The sequence below is a fragment of the Zootoca vivipara genome, chromosome 16, assembly GCF_965207765.1.
Source record: "Zootoca vivipara chromosome 16, rZooViv2.hap1.1, whole genome shotgun sequence".
NCBI classification, from domain to species: domain Eukaryota; kingdom Metazoa; phylum Chordata; class Lepidosauria; order Squamata; family Lacertidae; genus Zootoca; species Zootoca vivipara.
This window is the reverse complement of record NC_142599.1, coordinates 34,105,608-34,125,461: the sequence shown is the minus strand read 5'-3', so window position 1 is coordinate 34,125,461 and position 19,854 is coordinate 34,105,608. Positions and strand designations below refer to the sequence as shown.

Below are 19,854 nucleotides of genomic sequence, written 5' to 3'. Positions count from 1 at the left end.
TGCATAAACAGTCATGGCCTTTTAAGCTGTGTGTGTGAGGATTATTGTTTTCATTTGTTACTATGGGATGTATTTTTGTGTTTTTATATTGTAAAGTGCCCTGTGACCCTTCATTTGAGGTATAGAAATAATAATAATAATAATAATAATAATAATAATAATAATAATGATAATAATAATAACAACAACAACAAGTTTTGATGAGGCCCTAAGCTACTGAAGGTAATGGGGCCCTTTATATGTCCAGCTGTCCTTGATCAATAAGAAATTGTCAGTTTTTTGTGTTGAATATATGCTATATGGTAATTTATGGACCTAATAAGTATCTACACAGCAAAAAACACTGTTGCTGTATGTAGGTTTTACTTTGTTTTTTATCTTATATTTTGGAAATGTACTCCAGGTTTTTCCCCTTAAAATTTTTTGGGGGCTCCCAAGAGAGTGGGGCCTTAAACAAGGCACGTCCAAAGTCTGTTTTGGGAGCCTAATCCGGCCCCTTTGGCAGTTTATTTCCTGGGGCAAAATAAAAACAAAAAACAAACAAACAAAAAACTTCAACAGCTTCAATCCTTAAAAAATCTCAACAACTCCAACCCTAAAAAAAATCTCAGCAACTTAAATCCTAAAAAATAGTCAACTACATTGGTTGGCCCTTTGGTCAGACCCCACAGCCCTCCACTTAATCGAATCTGGCCCTCTTTGAAAAAAGTTTGGACACCGTTGTAAGCTTGTTTAGTCTATACATAAATCCGGCACTGCCTTTGAATAAAAAAGGCCTGCTCTGGAATTGTGCTCTGCATGTTTTACAAGCCAAGCATCTGGGCACTGCCTTCGCTCGTTTGCTTTGCTTTGATCGGCTAATTGGAATTGCAGAATTGTAGAGTTGGAAGGGATCCCCGAGGGTCATCCAGTCCAACCCCCTGCGAAACAGGAATCTTCTACTCAACATGGGGCTCCAACCTATGACCCTGAGATTACGAGATCTCATGCTTTCCCGGCTGAGCGATCCCAGATCTGCCTCGCGAAATTATTTCACTGGATCCACTTCGCGTTTGCAAAAACTTCAATTTTAAGAGTTTTAAAAAGCTACCCGTGCCTCGCGCGAAAAATCAAAAACTGCCCTGGCGGGCGGGGAGGGGCTTCTTCCTTTTCCTTTTTTTCTTTTTGCAAGCACGTCTCTCGTTTGCAAAAAAGCACACACACACCACCTAGTAGCTCTTCCTGCACGAGAAACTCCGGCGCGGAAAAACATTCCCGCCTCTGCAAATTAAAAACCGGCGCACCGCAATCCATTACAGCTGCAAGATCTGTCGCGCCACTACCGTATTTAGATTTGATAAAAGGAGCGGCGTGGTGGTATATTAAAAAGTCTCTTCCCTACTTGCATTGCATGGCGTGGGTGCTGCGGGTGCGTTTTAGCTAGCGTTAACAGAGCGTTAACAGAAACGGCATCCTGATATCCGTGTTTTGCAACTCTCCCTTTCCAATAAAAGTCCTGCGCGACGGAAGAATGCGGATTGATTCCGGATTCGAAGCGCGCACGGCTGTTGCATCCGCACGCCGCCCTGCCAGCGTGGCTCAGGTATGGCCCCAGAGAAAGTGTGGGGAAGTTGACTTGGCCCTTGACGCTGCGGGTTCCTCTTCTCCTTAAATGACTAGATATCTTAAGCGGAGATAGGGACCCTCTCTTTTTTTATTTCGCCTTGGAAGGGGGGCGGTGCTTGTTCCTTTTACATGGTGGGGAGGTAATGGGGAGTCTTGCTTCCTGCTCTTTCTCCAGCCCCTCCCCCCACCCTATTTCTCTCTCCATTTCTCCCTCTGTTGCTTTGGGTGGGGAACCTTGTGACCCATCAGAGGTGTTGTTACTTTAATTTCTTGTCCCGTCTTTCCATCCCAAGACCCCAGTCAGAGCGAGATCCAACACTACAAAGTAAAAATGCAGTTTTGAGCAACAGATTCCAGTTTTGCAGGGGGTTGGACTAGATGACCCCTGGGGTCTCTCCCAACGACAATTCTGTTATTCTGCTATTTTAATTAGCTGATCAAAAACAAGCAACTGAGCTAAGGCTGTGCTCAGATGGTGGGCTTGTAAAACATGCGTACCACAATCCCAAACCAGAGCTTTTTTTTTTTTACTCAGAAGGATATTATTATTATTTTGATTATTATTTGCAATATAAACACACACAGGCCATGCTTCCTGGGGCAGATGGGAATTGTAGTTCAGCAACATCTGGAGGACCACACATTCATCACATCTCTTTCACAACCTAATAGGTTATTGTCAGGCAGTTTTGTGGGTTTTCTCTCAATACTTGCGAAGCTAAATATTGGGTTTTTTTCCTTTTAAATTTTTGAAACTTTATTGTGATATAACCACTATTAGTAACCACCACAAGGTTAAATATTTTTACGTAATGAGCCCTTCCCCCATAGTATTTAGAAAATGCTGTCTTGTTTTTTGGGTGGTCCCATTTTGCTCCCAAAATGATTGGCACTGTGCCACTCGCATTTGCTCTTAGAGGGGGAAATGACAAAAGGCCATTCCAGTAACTTTTTATTTCTTCCTGGTTGTTGTTGTTGTTTAAATTGATAATAGTTCTGGTCTCCTTTTCAGGTTGATGTTTCCCTGGACCCTTTGAAGATGTGAGTATTTGGAGTAGAGGATAAGAGGATGACCCAGATTTGGCTCAAAGAAGACCTTAGATATCCAAGCAATGACTGAATGTGAGCTAGTGTGATTACAAATAAACATGGATTTTGTTCCTCAGCCTGAAATAAGGAGGGTGGCTGTCATGGCCTTTTTAGTGGTGGCTCCCAGATGGTAGAACAGTCTTCCCCAGAGAGGCTCACCTTTTGCCTATGAAGTCCCCCCCCCCCTTTTTGGTGTCAAGTGAAGTTTTTAAAAAGAATCCCAGCCCTTTTAACATCATCCTAGGCATAATTCCATCCTTATTTTCAGACCGTGATATATCAATACATTGCAACGTTTAGCCGGTGGATATATTGCAATGTTGAAAACCAGATATTGCCCAGCCCTATTATTGAGCTGTTAAATTTCTGCCTTTTATGGTGGTTGAGAGTGCAATTTAATTTCTGCTGAGTTTTCTGTCTCTCTGTGTGATTGTATCAGGGCTGAGGAACCTTTGACCCTCCAGACGCCATGGGCTCCATAGGAAGCTGCCTTATACAGTACTGAGCTAGACCAAAGTTCGTAAGCCAGCAACAAACCATGGTTTCAGTGGATTAAACGAACCATAGTGAAGCTGCTGGGGCAGAGTTCAAACATATAATGCTGAGTCGTGATTTAATAAACCATGATTCAGGTTGATGTGCAAGACAGGCCTAACTTTGCTACGATGAATGTGTGTTACCCTATTTCTTTCTCCTTCGGAAATAATTCTTCTATCAACACACATGGCATCTAAGGTTTCTCTGAACTTGCTTCTCAGGTCAAACCCTGGCAACGAGAGGAATAATGGCAAAACTCTGAAGAAGCATGTCAAAGCAGCTCCACTAAGGCATCCTGGTAAGTTTGGGTTGCTCAGTTTTTGAAAATGTTTGGGTTGGGGAGCCCAGGTGCACCCGGATGCCCCTATTCTGCCCCCCCCGGCCCTTGCTGAATTCCAGGTGTGTGGGTTCTTAGGGGTGTTAATCAGTGCCACCAAAGTCCGGTTCAACTCCTTGGAGGGCAAGTGCGGAAATTTGGTAATAAACCAATGGAATCTGCAACACAGTGTTGCAGCGTGAATGATTTCCTTATTCACTGCCTTTATTGCCCAGCTCTCCTCCAAGGAGCTCAAGGCGGCATACAGAATTCTCCTCTTTATGTGACCCTCACAACAACCCTGTGAGGTGGGTTAGGAAAATGGCGATGGGAGTTCGGGGCTTTAGGTGGCATTCTTGACTCGATCATGGAAGGTGAGGAGCACAATTACAAACTTCTTGCATTAAATAATGTACAGTCCTACCTTGGAAGTCAAACGGAATCCGTTCCGGAAGTCCGTTCGACTTCCAAAGCCTTCGAAAACCAAAGCTTGGCTTCTGATTGGCTGCAGGAAGCTCCTGCAGCCAATCGGAAGCCGCGTCGGACGTTCGGCTTCCAAAAGAACGTTCGAAAACTGGAACGCTCACTTCCGGGTTTGAATCGTTCGGGACCCAAAACTTTTGAGAACTAGGCTGTTTGAAAAGCAAGTTATGACTGTATTTAAAAGGAAGGGGCATGTGCAAATGGGCCAACGTAAGTTTGAGATTAATCGGGAAATAATGGAGAATGGGAACAGGAAAGGGTATGTATGAGAGGCAGGTCAGAGTGGCTTTTCTCCAGGTGGGAGACTGAGGAAGGGGAAGCTCTTCCAGATGGGAAGTGGGGAGATTCAACTCTCTTTATGTGTGAAGATTATGATAAAATGGTGACTGAGGGCTACATACCCGTAGATATATTTATAATTTTGTGTTTTATGAGGATCATTAATGTATTTTACTTTAGTTTTTTCTGTTATATCTGTTTTTATTATTATTATTATTATCATTCCCTTTTTTTAGTTTGAATTTTATGGCATATTCGGTTGAAAACCTTTAATAAAATTGATTCAAAAGAGGGAGAATGTGAACCTATTAGCAGGGCCGGCCCTACGGCAAGGCTGGGTGGTGCAGGGCACCGGGCCGCCAGGGGGGGGTGCCCGCTGCGGTGCCCGCCAGACAGCCACACTGGGAAACGGGGCGTCGGCGCGTCAGAGGGATCTTCGCACCAGGGCGCCAGATATGCTTAAGACGGCCCTGCCTATTAGCATAATGAAGAGAGATTTGTATACATTGCCCAATACATTTAACTTCTCTATCTGGCCCTTGGGACTCTCTCCAGGCCATGCCTCAGACTTCCCTGTTTGCACCCTCCTTAAGACTTTCTGCCTGCCTTACCAAATTTTGATAATGCTTCCCGATTTGCCTGGATGGAGGAGAGAGGGGCCTTTGTCTGTGTGGAAAGTAGCCTACCATACGGAGGTAAAATTAACCTTCTGTTGCTCCACTCACTTTTGCCACTGGCCCTGCCAGCCGATGACATGTTGCCCTTGGGAGATTACCAAGAAGGGAATGTGGCCCTCAGGCTGGAGAGAGTTCTGCACTCCTGCACATAAGAGAAGAAAAAAAAACATTTTGGTTTCCCTGCAGAGAATTATGCCCCGTTGTCTGCCCCAAAGCAATCTGGCTGCAAAATCTTGGACTGTTTTTAAGGATTTTCTGTGTGTGTGTGTGTTTCTTTGGCACCCGTTTCAGGAAAACGGGAACCGCGGTGCTGCTTTCTCCTCCCAGCCCTCTCAGCTGGGTTTTCTTTCCACACAATGTGACTGCAGGCTTCTGAACAGGGCATAATCCTTTACAGCCAAACATTTCTCCTGTCGTTGGGGTCAGAAGTCAGAAAGCCATTGTCCGGTTATTTATAGCTGTGTCCTGTCTCTGAATTATCTTTGTTCGTTTGGGGCAGGCGGGTTGGAAGGCAGCCGACAAGTGGCAGGCCGGCTGGAGGTTTTGTGCTTGTGCCGGAGCCATTTTTACTGGGCGAGGGGGTTAGTGTGCTCAGCTGTACAACATCCAAGTTCTCTCCCCCCCCTTCCCCACATCCTAGGGGTGGACGGTGGGGCACAAGGCAAGGAGCCCAAATGTGGGTGGAGCAAAAGGCAGAGGGCCTTCTCGGTAGTGGCGCCCGCCCTGTGGAACGCCCTCCCAGCAATAAGCAACTATTTTACTTTTAAAAGACAACTGAAGGTGGCCCTGTTTAGGGAAGTTTTTAATGTTTGATGCTGTATTGTTTTAAATATTTGGTTGGAAGCCGCCCAGAGTGGCTGGGGAAACCCAGCCAGATGGGCGGGGTATAAATAATAAATTATTATTATTATTATTATTATTATTATTATTATTATTATTATTATTATTATTATTATAAAAGCTGACAATTGGTGGAGCCAGAGCCCATCAGAGGAAGTGCCAGTTTAGGCCACATTCACAGCATAATGAGCATTTAGAGTGCATGGCTTCGTCCCAGAGAATCCTGGGAACTGACATTTACCCCTCACAAGGGATTAGGCCTAATCTAGTCCTACGTCCTTCTTCTGACAGTGACTGACCAGGGCCACATTCATACCAGACATTTAAAGGACTATAATACCCCTTAAACCAGGCTTCCTCAACCTCGGCCCTCCAGATGTTTTGAGACTACAATTCCCATCATCCCTGACCACTGGTCCTGCTAGCTAGGAATCATGGGAGTTGTAGGCCAAAAACACTGATAGGGCCGAGGTTGAGGAAGCCTGCCTTAAACAGTCATGGCTTCCCCCAAAGAATTCTGGGAGCTGTAGTTTGTTACGGGTGCTGAGAGTTGTTAGGAAGACCCCCCCCAATTCCCCTGGCACAGCTACAATTCCCAGAGTGAGTTAATCAGTCAGTCCCTCTTCACGGTGGACTATGGGAATTGTAGCTCTTGGGGGAGGGAATAGGGGGACCGCTAACAACTCTCAGCTCCCTGAACAAATTGCCGTTTCCCAGGATTTTTGGGGGGAAGCTGCATCTGTTTAAAGCGGTATGATACTGCTTTAAATGTGTATACTGCAGATAGGGCCTTAGGGTGTCAAACCAAACCCCTTATTTGTGGGGAGTGGGAGGCATCTCTTTCTCAATAATTCCTCTGGTTTTCTCCTTCCAGGGTCCTTCAAGAAAAAAGAATTGGAAGTTTTTGTCGGCAATCTCCCGTTGGATATCAGGGAGGTGAGGCTTGGTGCTTTCTGTTTTGAAATATATTTCTTGCGGACACTTCCGCCGACTGCCTTTTTCTCGTGATGTATATTAAGCCGTGAAAAAAAACAATGTCCAGACTCTTTATATTCAAATGAACTCTATTCATAAACATATAACCGAGAAGAATACATTTACAATCTCATGCTTATTCACGTTGTTCCTTATCGAGAGCTCCTGTGCAGGTTTCTCCCTTATTGTTTCTGTTTCACTTCAGACAAATCACACAGACCCACACTGTCCTCAGCAGAGCAGCAATTATCCTCACATATGCACAGAGAGGAGCAAAAAACAAGAGTTACTGGAATAACAGTCACAATGGAATGGAATGCCTCTCTCATGTGACTCAACCAATCACAGGAGGGCCACTGCCAAAGGGGGGGGGGAACCCCATGTTAAAAATACACAGTAATTTAACATAAGTAAATATTCCCATTTAAGGAAATTTTAACCATTATCCTTAACGTTGCATTACTGGATAGCTCAGTTGGTTAGAGTGTGGTGGAGATAACGCCAAGGTTGCAGGTTTGACCCCTGTAAGGGGCAGCTGCATATTCCTGCATTTCAGAGGGTTGCGCTAGATAATTCTCAGGGTCCCTTCCAACTCTACAATTCTGTGAGTAGCTGAGTGATCAGTCCTTCTTCCCAAAGGGACTCTGGGAATTGCAGCTCGGTGAGGGGGGTCACCTAGCGTTCAGCACCTTAAACAAAAACTCCACCTCCCAGGATTCCTTTGGAGGAAGCCATGACTGTTTAAAGTGCTCAGTACTGCTTTAAATTCACTATGCAGGCAAGGCCTGAGATTTAAAACTCAGGGACGAATTTAATTCGTTCCGCGAGTCAATTCGTTTTGCGAAAAATTCGTCTTGCGAATCGCGGTTTCCCATAGGAATGCATTGAAATTTCTTTTTTTTGCCCATAGGAACACATTAATTAAATTTCAATGCATTCCTATGGGAAACTGATTCGCAATACGAATTTTTTCGCAAAACGAATTCTTCTTGCGAGTCACCATCAGATCGCAAGACGCATTCGTCTTGCGAAAAATTTGTCTTGCAGGGCATTCGTCTTGCGAGGTACCACTGTATACCCCTTTGTGTGCTGTAATTAAACTGCAGGGATCTCTCTTGGTTGAGCCCGGGAGTGATTTTCGGGGTGGGGTGTCGATCCCGTTGTGAATCTTCCCCTCTTGTTTCTATCTTAGACAGACTTAGCGATTGCGTTCAGGGAGTTTGGTGTGAAGACGGTCAGGAAACACAAGACAACTTTTACCAGGTACACCCTGCTGTAAATGGAAGGTATTGGAAGAAATCTTTGATAACCCTCCATTCAGGGATTGGGAAACGTCCGCCCTCCCGCGAGCGGTGATCCTCTTCGGCCTTGTGAGGTCTTCCCATTATGGGTGGATAGCCTCCTGCTACTCTCAGTAGGTCGCTGTTGCCCACTTTCCCTCCAGAGTGGGAGGACTGTGGCCCCTGAGGCTGACCGATCTGGCCCTCGCAGCTCTCCCTGGATCACGCCTCTCACCCGCCTGCTTCGTACCCTCCATGTTTGCTTTTGCCCGGCTGGGACTTGTAAGCCATATATACTCAGTGGCCCCGCCCACTTTTGCCTCTGGCCCCGCCTACCACTGGCATGTGGTTCCGGAAGGGCATGTTGCCCTTTGTCCACCTGCGTCCTGAGGCCACGGTGAGCGTTTCTCCTTCCCTGGCTCTTTTTTTCTTCTGGAGAGATGGGAAAGCCAACATGGCGCAACAGCTGACGCCGTTCTCCTTCTCCGCAGCTTTGGGTTTCTGGAGCTGGCGTCCGCCGACATGGTCAAGCTCGCCATCGAGCGGATGAACGGGAGCCAGGTTCATGGGCGGCGCATAATAGTGGCTGTTGCAGAGGACAGGAGGGTCCGCGAGCCCACAAACACGGACACGGAGATGCCGGTAAATATTCCTGCCTCTCTTTTAGCATTGTCTATACCGGGCTTCCTCAACCTTGGCCCTCCAGATGTTTTGAGATCACAATACCCATCATGGGCGTAGGCAGGGGGGCAGGAGGGGGCAGTTGCCCCCCCTAGAAGCAGGGCCGCTGGTGGCCAGCCTGCCCCGCTGCCCGCTGCCTCCCGGTGCCGTCTCCCTTCTCCCTGGCTGGCTGTGGGGCGGGTGGAGGGAAAGCCCCAGAGCTGCGCAAAGCATTTGGCTGGCTTTCCCTCCGCCCGCCCCATAGCCAGCAAGGGAGAAGTGAGACGTCCCTTCTCCCTTGCTGGCTGTGGGGCGGGTGAAGGGAAAGCCAGCTTTCCCTCCACCCGCCCCGGCGATCGCGGAGGGGGTCAGAGCAGCCCGATTTCGGGCTGATCCTGGCGCCCCTTGGCCCCTGCTGATCGCGGAGGGGGTCGGAGCAGCCCAATTTCGGGCTGATCCTGGCGCCCCTCACCCCTGCCAATCGCGGAGGGGGAGGAGGGGGTCGGAGCAGCCCGATTTCGGGCTGCTCCTGGCGCCCCTCGCCCCTGCCGGTTGCGGAGGGGGAGGAGGGGGTCGGAGCAGCCCGATTTTGGGCTGATCCTGGCGCCCCCTCGCCGCTGAACGACCATGGCTTTCCTTGCCCCACTGTGGCCCCTCCCCCCGTGCCTTGGCCCCGCTCCTTGCCCCTTGCCCCCCCTAATTTTGATCCTGGCTACGTCCCTGATCCCCATCATCCCTGACCACTGGTCCTGCTAGCTAGGGATCATGGGAGTTGTAGGCCAAAAGCACCTGGAGGGCCAAGGTTGAGGAAGCCTGGACTGCACTGACTAGCAGAAGCTCTCCTGGTTTTCAGCCAGGGTCCTCCTCTCCCAGCCCTAGCTAGAAATGTTGGGATTTGAACTCAGGACCTGCTGTTCCACCCACTGAGCTATAAGCACTTCCCGATAGGTGTTGGGTGTTTTTCCTTTTCTGGATGACGGGGCTCCAAACCTCATGTTTCATTGCAGGATTTGGAACCCATCCCCTTGGAAGAGACCGGACCCAAGTGTGGTATGTTGCACCCTTGGGGGTTTTCATGTTGTTTCCTTTGATACAGTCCTCCCTGCTATATCCTGGGGGCTCAGGGCAGCTTTCCACTCTCTCCCACCCAACCTGCAAAACGACAGTGATTTCCTCGCTGGGCGAAGAAATCAAATTTCCAGGCCAAATGAAATGAGAATGATATTGTAAACATAAAACCTATTTAAATAAGGTGCTGCTGGAAGGATTTTTTTTAATTTTTTGTTTCGACTATTTAAATAAGACACGCTTACCTGGACACACTTTTTTTTACCCTGGGTTTTGACACTTGATGTGTGTGTTTTTAGGAACCACCTCAGTTGGAGGATTGTAAATCATTTTATTTTATTTTATTCCTTTTCAAATATATTTATTGATTTTATAAGACTGAAAAACACATAAAACACAAAAATACAAAAATCACATAGGGCACAAAAATAGAACATGCCAGACAAAATACAAAAAGAAAAACAAAAGTCCATATTTTCCATTCATATATCCCATCATTGTTGACTTCCTTGTATCCCTTCTTACTGCGTTTCATTGTATATCATCCTTAGTGTTTTCTATATCATACTTCAATTCTCTTATTTTTCCCTTAACAAACATAGTTCAGTCCTTTTAAAATTACCTTAACGAACATTTCCTTTCTTATTTAACACTTAACTCCCCCGAGTATAAGATGCCCCCGATTTTTTTGGGACTCAAAATTAAGAAAATGCACTGTGCACTATCCGTGTACAAGGCGGCTGCTTACTTTAAACTTCACAGAATTAGGAAAAAATATAGTCTTATACACGGAAAAATACGGTATTTTAGGATCAGACTCAGGCTAAATGGGGCAGGTGGGCGGGGTTGCCCACCTGTCAATCACATGACATCATAATTACATCACCTGTCAAACTCCCTTGCCCCTATAGACAGTCAGGGAGAATTTTGCACTGAGCCTCAACATTTCATGGCTACTGAGCATGCTCAGTCCTCATTGGTGGGCCAGCCCTTTGTGGGGGGTTTTAATGGAGCAGGGTGGCATTCTTCTGCACACCTTGGGATCTCCCTAAGCATATTGAGACTGGGCTTTCTCTCTCTCTCTGTTGACTTTGTTTCAGTTCTATTTCTACTGCCACTCTCAAACCTTGCCTGTTCTTTAATTTCCCCTTACTTCCCGTCTTGTTCTCAGCAGATCCTCCCCCAAAAGCTGACACCCAGACCTTGGACCCTTCGAAGCTGAAGGTCCTTTATGCCATTCCCATGGAAATGAGGTGAGGAGGAATATCTTATAACAACACGAAGTGGCATAAAATGTCATCTGCATTTGGGTGTAAATTTCTACTCGTACGCATAGATTTTTTTGGCGTTATTTTCACAATTATATGCACTTCTATGCATGCTTTACCTCAGTATATTCATTTTTGCATACACTTGGCTGAAGAACTGCATTACGAAATTCAGAGGAAAAATTGAGAAGTGCACATTTGGAAGGCCAAACAACAGGGCTCCTGTTGGCTCTAGCCCAGTGGTTTCCCAAACTTTGGCCGCCAGCTGTTTTTGGACTACAACTCCCATCATCCCTAGTTAGCAGGGCCAGTGATCAAGGATGATGGGAACTGTAGTCCAAAAACAGCTAGAGAGCCAAGTCTGGGAAACCCTCCTCTAGTGCAACATCCTGTTCTTACAACCAGAAGCCCACAAACAGCTCCTGAGCGTGAGCGCAACTCTCCTCACTTCAGATTCCCAGAAAGTGATATTTAGAAAAATACTGGACAGTAGCAGGAGAACAATAGCCATTGATAATGAATTTGTCCAGTCTTCTTTTAACGCCATCCAAAGTAGTGGCCATCACTGCCTCCTATGGGAGGGAGTTCCATAATTTAACTATGCACTGTGTGAATAAATCCTACCTTTTTATCCCTCCTGAATCTTCAAATATTTGACTTGGTTGGATGTATGAAAGCTCCATAGTTAGGAGAAGGGAAGGGAAACTCTTCTCTGCCTACTTTTGTCATTTATACACCTTTATAATATTCCACCCCTCCACCCCGTCCCTTATTTGGCTGTTCTATGAACTAACAAGCCCAAAATGTTGTAACCCCCACAGGGCGCTTTCTTTGACTCCTTGATCCTTTCTTGACTTCTGTGCTTTATGTTCTTCCGCGAGGTATTTTTAACCGAGTACCAGAAGAATATTTTGATTGGTGTTGTGACTTTCCTTCCAGAACTTTGTTCTTGCTGCAGATGTTAACAGATTGCTTTCGGGATGTGGACTGGCTGTTCTCCATAGCAAAATTCGTAGGGAAAGCTGCACTGCTGGTGTTGGATACCGTTCCGCAGACCCCCTTCTTCTGGGCCATCCATCTCACAGAGGTTGGTGCAAACTGCAAATTCGTTTTGGTTAAACCGCTTGCCTATTTGCCCACTGCTTCCCAGGATTGTGGCTCCATACAGCCTGGCGAAGCGAAGCAGTTTAGTGCTCCCTGTTAGCGGTGAAAGCAACGTAAGCGCACAATGTGCTGCAATGCAACAGACGGCGGTTCATTGAGCTCTAACGCACTTTGAAAGGCACTGGCCTCGTTTGGGAAAGAGGGCAAATGGTAGAATAAATAAATGGTAGAGTAAATGGACACAAATCTGACATCAGGAATCACAAGACAGAGAAACCAGTAGGAGAACACTTCAGCCTCCCAGGACATTTTATACAAGATCTCAAAGTAGCTGTCTTATTACAAAAGAATTTCAGAAATAGACTGGAAAGAGAAGTTGCTGAACTGCAATTTATCACCAAACTTAAAACCATGGAGAAACCTGGTCTGAACAAAGACATTGGATTCTTAACTCATTATATATGATAAAGCTATCTTTAGCCATTCCTTGCTTTTCCTCTGGGACCAATTGCAGTTGTAAACAGTCATAAATTCTTCCTGTAAGACCAAATGCAGTCATAAACAGTCCGGTTTCCTACCTCTCCTCACCCTCTCACTGTATGTGGGGATCTGGTGACTTCTGTTTCAGTGTATCTGAAGAAGTGTGCATGCACACGAAAGCTCATACCAATGACAAACTTAGTTGGTCTCTAAGGTGCTTGTAGAAAGTTGCTTTTGATGGCCTCTGCACGCGTTGTGTAGTGAAAGAAAGGATGCTAGAGGAACTGAAATATTTCTTCTTTAAATGGAGTGTCTTTAAGTGGAAATGTGAGGGGAAAGGGATGTTGTGCTGCCCATCAGGCAATGGCTTTTTACACCTGCCTTGCCCCACCCTCCAGCCCTAGGAGGCTTTCCCAGACCATGACTTTGAGAACAGCAGAAGGAGCTGGAAAGTGAGTAGCTCAGGGATAGTTTTAAGGATTGTGTGTCCTTGTTTCTCAATTTGATCCTTTTGTGTGGCTTTGTATGTTCCGTGGGTTTGTTCCGTGGGTCCATTGTGGTTTGCTGTTATTTTTCTTGGTTATAGTTTAGTACAATGCAATACAAATCTTTCATTACAGTCATAGACCAGCATAAAAGGGTGAGATACAGTCCTTTAAAATCTGAAAACCGTTTTGGAAAGCTAAAAGGTATTAACAGAAGGTGAATATAAAAGTCTGTAAGAATTTAAAAGAAGCTAAAAGAAGGGATAGGAGCATTGGGCGGGTATGGAAGAGCATAAAATGTTGCTATATAAAAGACTTTAACTATATTCATTTACAGAGCACTCTGATATGTTCATTAAATCTAGTCTGTGGCACAGTTCATCCTCCGACGAATTTTGAGTGCTGCTGTGCAGAATCTAGCAGCGTTGTATGTTGTAGCAGGATTGGTATCTGAGAGCAGCAGGGAGCTATAGAATCGCCCCGTGCGCCCTGGGTACTTATGAAGTAGTGGGGAAATCAGGCTGATACGAATGTCTCTGTAATACAGGCACTGGAGGAGGACATGCTCAACCATTTCTATTTGTCCAGAGTAACAGGAGCAGTGTCTCTCTGGGTAGTCAATCTTCCTGTATCGGCCATCAATAACAGCCGAGGGGAGGGCATGACATCGAGCCAGGGTAAAAGCCCTTCGGTGTTTAGGGACTTCGAGTTTGGTTAGATATGCCATAGGGGAGGCAAAGTACCTGGTAGATTCCTTGGCAATAAAAGTTGGGAGTCCTGGCTAGATCCAACTGGCGCCCTGTGTCTACTACACATTGTTTAATGAGTGCTTTAGCCTGATTGTATCCCATTCTAAGTAGAAGACCTGGAGAGAAGCCCAGGGATGAGATTTTAGTTGCCACTGCCTGTTTTCCACATAGATTGAAAATCATCATTCATAGTTAGTGGGGCAAGGCCACGGGGAAATAGTTTAAGCCAATAATTGAGTATGGTCGCCCACATTCTAGCCTTCACTTTTGTGAAGCCTGTCTCAAGTCTCAGAGTAGCATTAGAGACACATTTTGGGACTTGAAGGAGTGACCTTTGAAATTTGGATTTTACAATTATTTATTGTAATCAATTAGTGTAAGCCAGGCATGTCCGACAGGTAGATCGTGATCTACCGGTAGATTGCTGGATGTTTGCGGTAGATCACCGGGCCCCCCAAAGAAGCTCAACAACTTTGGCTCCCCTAAAAAAAAAGCTCAATAATTTTTGCCCTTCACCCCCCAAAAACGGGTAGATCACTGTCAGTTTTTAACTCTGTGAGTAGATTGCAGTCTCTTGGGAGTTGGCCACCCCTGGTGTAAACTGTTTAATTATTGTTTGCTGGTATTTAATTTTACTGTTCACTATTGTATTCCAATGGATTATTGAATATTGCTTTAATTGATATTATACCGTAAGTCGGTTATTTTAAAGTTATTGGGACTTCTTTGTATTGGCTCAGATTGTTATCTGTATACCGCCTTATGTATAGTAATTCAGAAAGGCGGTATGCCACTTAAAAGTGAAATGAAATGAAATACTAGAGGACTTTTGCTTGTGTATGTGAACGTTCAACAGGAGCTAAAATACACCAGATACTGTTTTTTCTGTTAAAATGTAGGAATGTCATAAGGCTATGCGGACGCTGTTCAGGGCCTTGGCAGAAAGTGAGTCTTGTGCTCCTTTTCTGACAAAGCAAGAGGTTCAGCGAGGGACACGCTGCTTGGCAGAGTGCATTGTGGGGGATGAAGGCAACGCCTGGAACAGGTGAGAGGATTATGGAAACAAATACACGTTGCGTGTTTGGGGTTGAGAACAAATCATGTAGTTAAGACAAATGGCATGGGTGGATATCTCTGCAGGTGGCTATTAGTTATGACGGCTCAGTTGAGCCTTCCTGTGCCACAGCAGTATACCTTGGGGGTACTGGAGGCTGGGGACTTACAGCAGGGGAGGTTGCAAGCTTCCCAGCGACACCTGGCTGCCCCTCATTGGGAACAGAATACTGGGTCGAAATTAAAAGCAGAGGTATCTTTCTTCTCTCTCTCTCTCTCTTGCCTCTCTCCCTTTCTCAGGTGCTGGGTTGTGGAGAAGGTGGAAGATTTGGCGGTAGTGTTCTTTGTGGATTTTGGCCGCTCTGCCACTGTCCCGCTTAATTCCCTGCGGAAGCTGGACAGGGATGATTTCTGGGCGATAAAACCTTTGGCACAGCCGTTTGCACTCCAGGAAGGCAAGTGAAGGCAAAATTTGGTGGAGCAGTGAACACAAATTTCACCCTTGTACTGTAGGTTAGCTGCTAACAACGCCCTCACCCCCCAAATAAAAAATTTAAAAATCTGAAGAGGTTGCCGCTGGCCAAATCCAGCAATACTGAGTGTCTGGGGGAGGCAGAGACAAAAACCTAAACCCCAGAGAAATAGAATGGAAGGGCATGACTGGCTTTTCAGAACCTGAACAGAGGTTGGATGGCCATCTGTCATGGATGCTTTAGCTGAGATTCCTGTGTTGCAGTGGGTTGGACTAGATGACCCATGGGGTCCCTTCCAACCCTATGATTCTAACAGAAGCACACACACTCCATATTGCAGCATTTTTGTTGCAAGTCCCTCTTGTACTGCTTACCAAATAATTCCTTTTGACTCATACTCTCTTTCCTTTTTTAGAGGTTTTCCCACCTCAAATCATGATGAGACAAATCCTGGAAGGGAAGGTGGTTGGCCCATTGAAGACAGAGGTAAGGACAGAAGCGTCTTGCAACTGTTAATGTGCAGAGGAAATGATTTTTTTTGCCGTCTTCCAGACTTTTGATAGCCACAGAACCTCTTTTCTGTCTCCTGAATTGACACGGGTGAATCCTCAAAAGGTTTATTTTAAAAGTGGCCAGAGGACGTGTGATCTGATTGCAGAGGACAGCCACAAATCAATCCACTAGATGTGCCTCCAGTTTGGAAGGAAGCTCCAGAACAGCGAATGTACGGAAAGTCCTGATTCATATATCACATTAACCAGGGGTGCCCAAACTTTTTTCAAAGAGGGCCGACCAAAGTGGTTGAGCTTTTTTTAGGGTTTTACCCCCAGAGATAAACTGCCACAGGGGCTGAATTTAACCCCCCCCCCAAAAAAAACGGACTTTGGACATGCTTGCATTAAACCATAGTTGAAAATGAACCTGTAGTTTAAGGTGAACTGAAACACGTTTTCCCCCTAACTCTTTGGTTGCTCTCCAAACCAACACCAATCAGGGTTTGTAATTGGTTTGCTTTCCATGGTTTGTCAAGAGAGAAACAAACCATAGCCCAGGTTTGGATAAGAAGAGTCCACCTCGACCCGCATCCTAGTATCACAGTAGAAGCCCACACTTTTAAAGGAATTTCCTTATCCTCCCCCCCCCCCCGGCGACTGCATATTCACATCACCACCATTTAGCACATATGGCTTCCCCAAGAGCAGGCATCCCCAAAGTCAGCCCTCAAGATGTTTTAGGACTACAACTCCCATCATCCCTGACCACTGGTCCTGTTTGCTAGGGATGATGGGAGTTGTAATCCCAAAACATCTGGAGGGCCGACATTGGGGGTGCCTGCCCTAGAGAATTGGGGGATCTGCCATTTACAGTTCCTAACACCCGTGACAAAATACAGGTGAAACTCGGAAAATTAGAATATCGCCGAAAAGTGCATTTATTTCAGTAACGCAACTTAAAAGGTGAAACCAATATATGAGATAGATGCATGACATGCAAAGCAAGATATGTCAAGCCTTTATTTGTTGTAATTGTAATTATCTGTCATTAGGCGGGTCAATTATAAATGGAATGTAATTAATGAAATGTAATAGTGATGTTTATTTTTGTATTATTGTAACTGTTTATTACTGTGGAATTTCCAAAAGAAAGCATTTATAAAAATTAAAAAAAAAAATATTAACTTGCATTACTGAAATAAATGCACTTTTTGATGGTATTCTAATTTTACGAGTTTCACCTGTAGAGCCTGGTTGCTAGATCAGGCCAGTGACCCATCTAGTTCAGCACTGCCCCTTCTCCCAGTGGCCAACCAGATGATGATAATGATAATTTTATTCTCCATATGCCGCCCATCGGACTGGGTTGCCCCAGCCACTCTGGGCGGCTTCTAACATATATAAAAACACAATAAAACATCAAACATTAAAAACTTCCCTAGACAGGGCTGCCTTCAGATGTCTTCTAAAAGTCATAGTTGTCGATTTCCTTGACATCTGATGGGGGGGGGGCATTCCACTGCCAATAAGGCCCTCTGCCTCGTTCCCTGTGACTTCAGCGAGGGAACTGCCCAAAAACCCTCGGAGCTGGATCTCACGTCCCGGCTGGATGATAGGGGTGGAGACAATCCTTCAGATGCCTCTGGGAAGCCCCCAAGGAGGACCAGAGCACAACAGCAGCTCTCCCTGCGACTGGTACCCAGCGGAGTACTACCTCCAAGAGTAGAACACAGCCATCATTGCTACTGGACATAGAGACTTAGCCTTCACGTTTTCACCTGCTGGGAGCCACCAGTACATCTTGTGACAGCAAATTTGCCCACAAGCTTTGCGGAAGAGCGATTCCTGCGGAAGCGAGTTCCAACAATGCGCTGCTGGAAGTACTTCCATTTGTGTCCTGGTCCTGAATCTTCCAACACTCAAGCTTCATTGGGTGATCCCCGTGTTATGAGAAAGGGAGAAAAAGATCTCCCTGTATCCTTTTCTCCAAACCATGCATTATCCTAGACACCTCTTAAAATGTCCCCCCCAATTAAAACTCCCCAAATGTTGTAACCTTTCCTCATGTGAGAGGTACTCATGCCAAACCAATTAGCTTGCTTCCTGGGAGCAGTGATAACATTTCAGTCTTGGGCTCCTCATTCATGTTAAACTATAGGTTTTTAAAACTGCTGTTTAATGTGACAAGCGAATCATCCAGAGTTGCAACAGGCATCTCCTCCCAAGGTGGACAATTCTGCTTAATCTCTGCAGAACTGGCTGACCCAAAGAAGCAATGCTTTGATCCCTTACATCCTAGCAGAGGCAAGGTCTGGGTCTCATGCAGAGATGCAATGAGCATCTCTTTGCTCGCTGATGCATTTTACCTCCTGTGTAGCACACAGTTTAGGGAATTACACATTGGGTGTTCAAAGGCCGCTTCCTGCATGTTCTGAGGGTCAATGCAAGTTGGAGATCACTCTGTCCTGAATCTAAATTCTGCGCCAAGAGTTCCAAAGTGTCTCAGGACTCTGGAAACCCAGCGATTCTATGTGCAGCTAATGCATTTGGTGGTGTTTTAATTCTTCATCTACTAGGCATGAGAAACTAAAGCACAGCTTGGGAGTCTCAGCGGGGATTACCAACACTCTCCAGAGTTTCTCTTTGCATTATATTAAGGTCTAACAGCTTTTTCTATGAGGGAAAAAAAATTCAACCGGCTGGATTACAACTGAACCCCATGTTTACATCCAATTCCTGGAAAAATCCCCACATGGGTAGCCTGTTCCAAGGGCTGGAGGGTGACAGGAGCTATGGGTCATGATGGTTGTTTGGGGGCAGGGAGATGGTGTGTTTAAAAAAATAACACTAATATATTTTTTTCTAAGTCTATCTTGATAACTTTTTACAGCGACACATTTTGGAGTTTTCCATCGAAGCCGAGTAGAAGGAAGTTGTTAAAAGAAATTCTGGAGAGAACATTCGACAAGCAAGCTGATGGGCTCTTGGGAAAAAGGATTGTAAATGTTTTTGATGGGAGATGGGGTAAGCGGAAAGACGCTTTGCATTCATTTCCTACACCTTCCTGTTTCTATGCATTTTGGGGGGGGGCTCTGTATCTGTTTAAAACAAGGCAGATTAAGTGTGCCTTGTTGTGGCAGGAAGAAAAAAAGAATGTCTTTCTCTTAATAAAAAGCATTTTGCCGTATTAGTGGTGTTCATAGATGGAGGGTTTGAAGAGGCAAGGAATGTTTAAAGTTTGCCTTCTGGATGAAAACTATTGATTGGGGCCTGTTCTTTCCACCTTGTTTCTGGAGTTTAGTTGATTAAAACAAAATATATACATGTACACCTCAAACTTGGTTGCTTTTTTAAAAAGTGATGCTGAGGAAGGAATTCTTTGATTGTCTCTTGCACTCAGGTGAGCTTTGTCCTCTGGAGTCATTTTTGCTGTTGATTTTCTACCCCCCACTCCAAGATCTGCTGATTTTAAAATATGCCCTACAGCAAGGGCTCCCAAACTGGTCCATGATGTGCTTGCGTTAAGATTTTTAATTGCATTTTTATTGCTCTCTTTCTTTCTTGTACTTTATTGCATTTCAGTTCTAGGCAATTTCAGTTCTAACGGAGTAAATTACAAAACAAGAAATTTAAAGGAGCAATTGAAACACGAGTAAAAATCACACTGTATTATGAATGCTACAGCTGGCTGAAAAATCAAACCAAATACCCTTGGCAATTTTCAAGTGGTCCACAGGAGCGTAAAGTCAAAGAACAGTAACATTGGAAGTGTGGAAACCTGCTTGCTGCCCTGGTCTGATCTAGATGTCGTTGGAGCACAAGAAAGCCACAAAGCCCTCACCTAATTGCTAAACCAAAATTTGTATCCTAGCAAGCTGTTGGGTTTGCTGAACCTATTTCCTAATTCTGGAAAACCAAGTGTGTACAAGGAGTTAACAT

At 45.4% G+C, this 19,854-nt stretch overlaps 1 protein-coding gene across 5 annotated transcripts; it reads left to right on the top strand.

The window, feature by feature from the left end:
• Positions 1-1,197: 1,197 nt before the first annotated feature.
• On the top strand, positions 1,198-19,252 carry TDRD10 (tudor domain containing 10). Of its 5 annotated transcripts, none has more exons than XM_035098638.3 (13): positions 1,198-1,582; positions 2,618-2,646; positions 3,453-3,529; positions 6,701-6,762; positions 7,994-8,064; positions 8,573-8,723; positions 9,749-9,791; positions 10,984-11,062; positions 12,017-12,164; positions 14,795-14,940; positions 15,249-15,403; positions 15,837-15,907; positions 18,806-19,252. In XM_035098638.3, exons 1-13 carry the CDS (start codon positions 1,511-1,513, stop codon positions 18,839-18,841), a joined length of 1,140 nt encoding a protein of 379 aa, XP_034954529.1. In that variant the 5' UTR covers positions 1,198-1,510; the 3' UTR covers positions 18,842-19,252. The 5 variants fall into 5 exon arrangements, with proteins under 5 accessions (XP_034954529.1, XP_088516106.1, XP_088516109.1 ...); XM_088659980.1 differs by having other exon boundaries at positions 1,214-1,582; positions 10,981-11,062; XM_088659982.1 differs by having other exon boundaries at positions 1,562-1,582; positions 2,618-2,727.
• Positions 19,253-19,854: the final 602 nt, after the last annotated feature.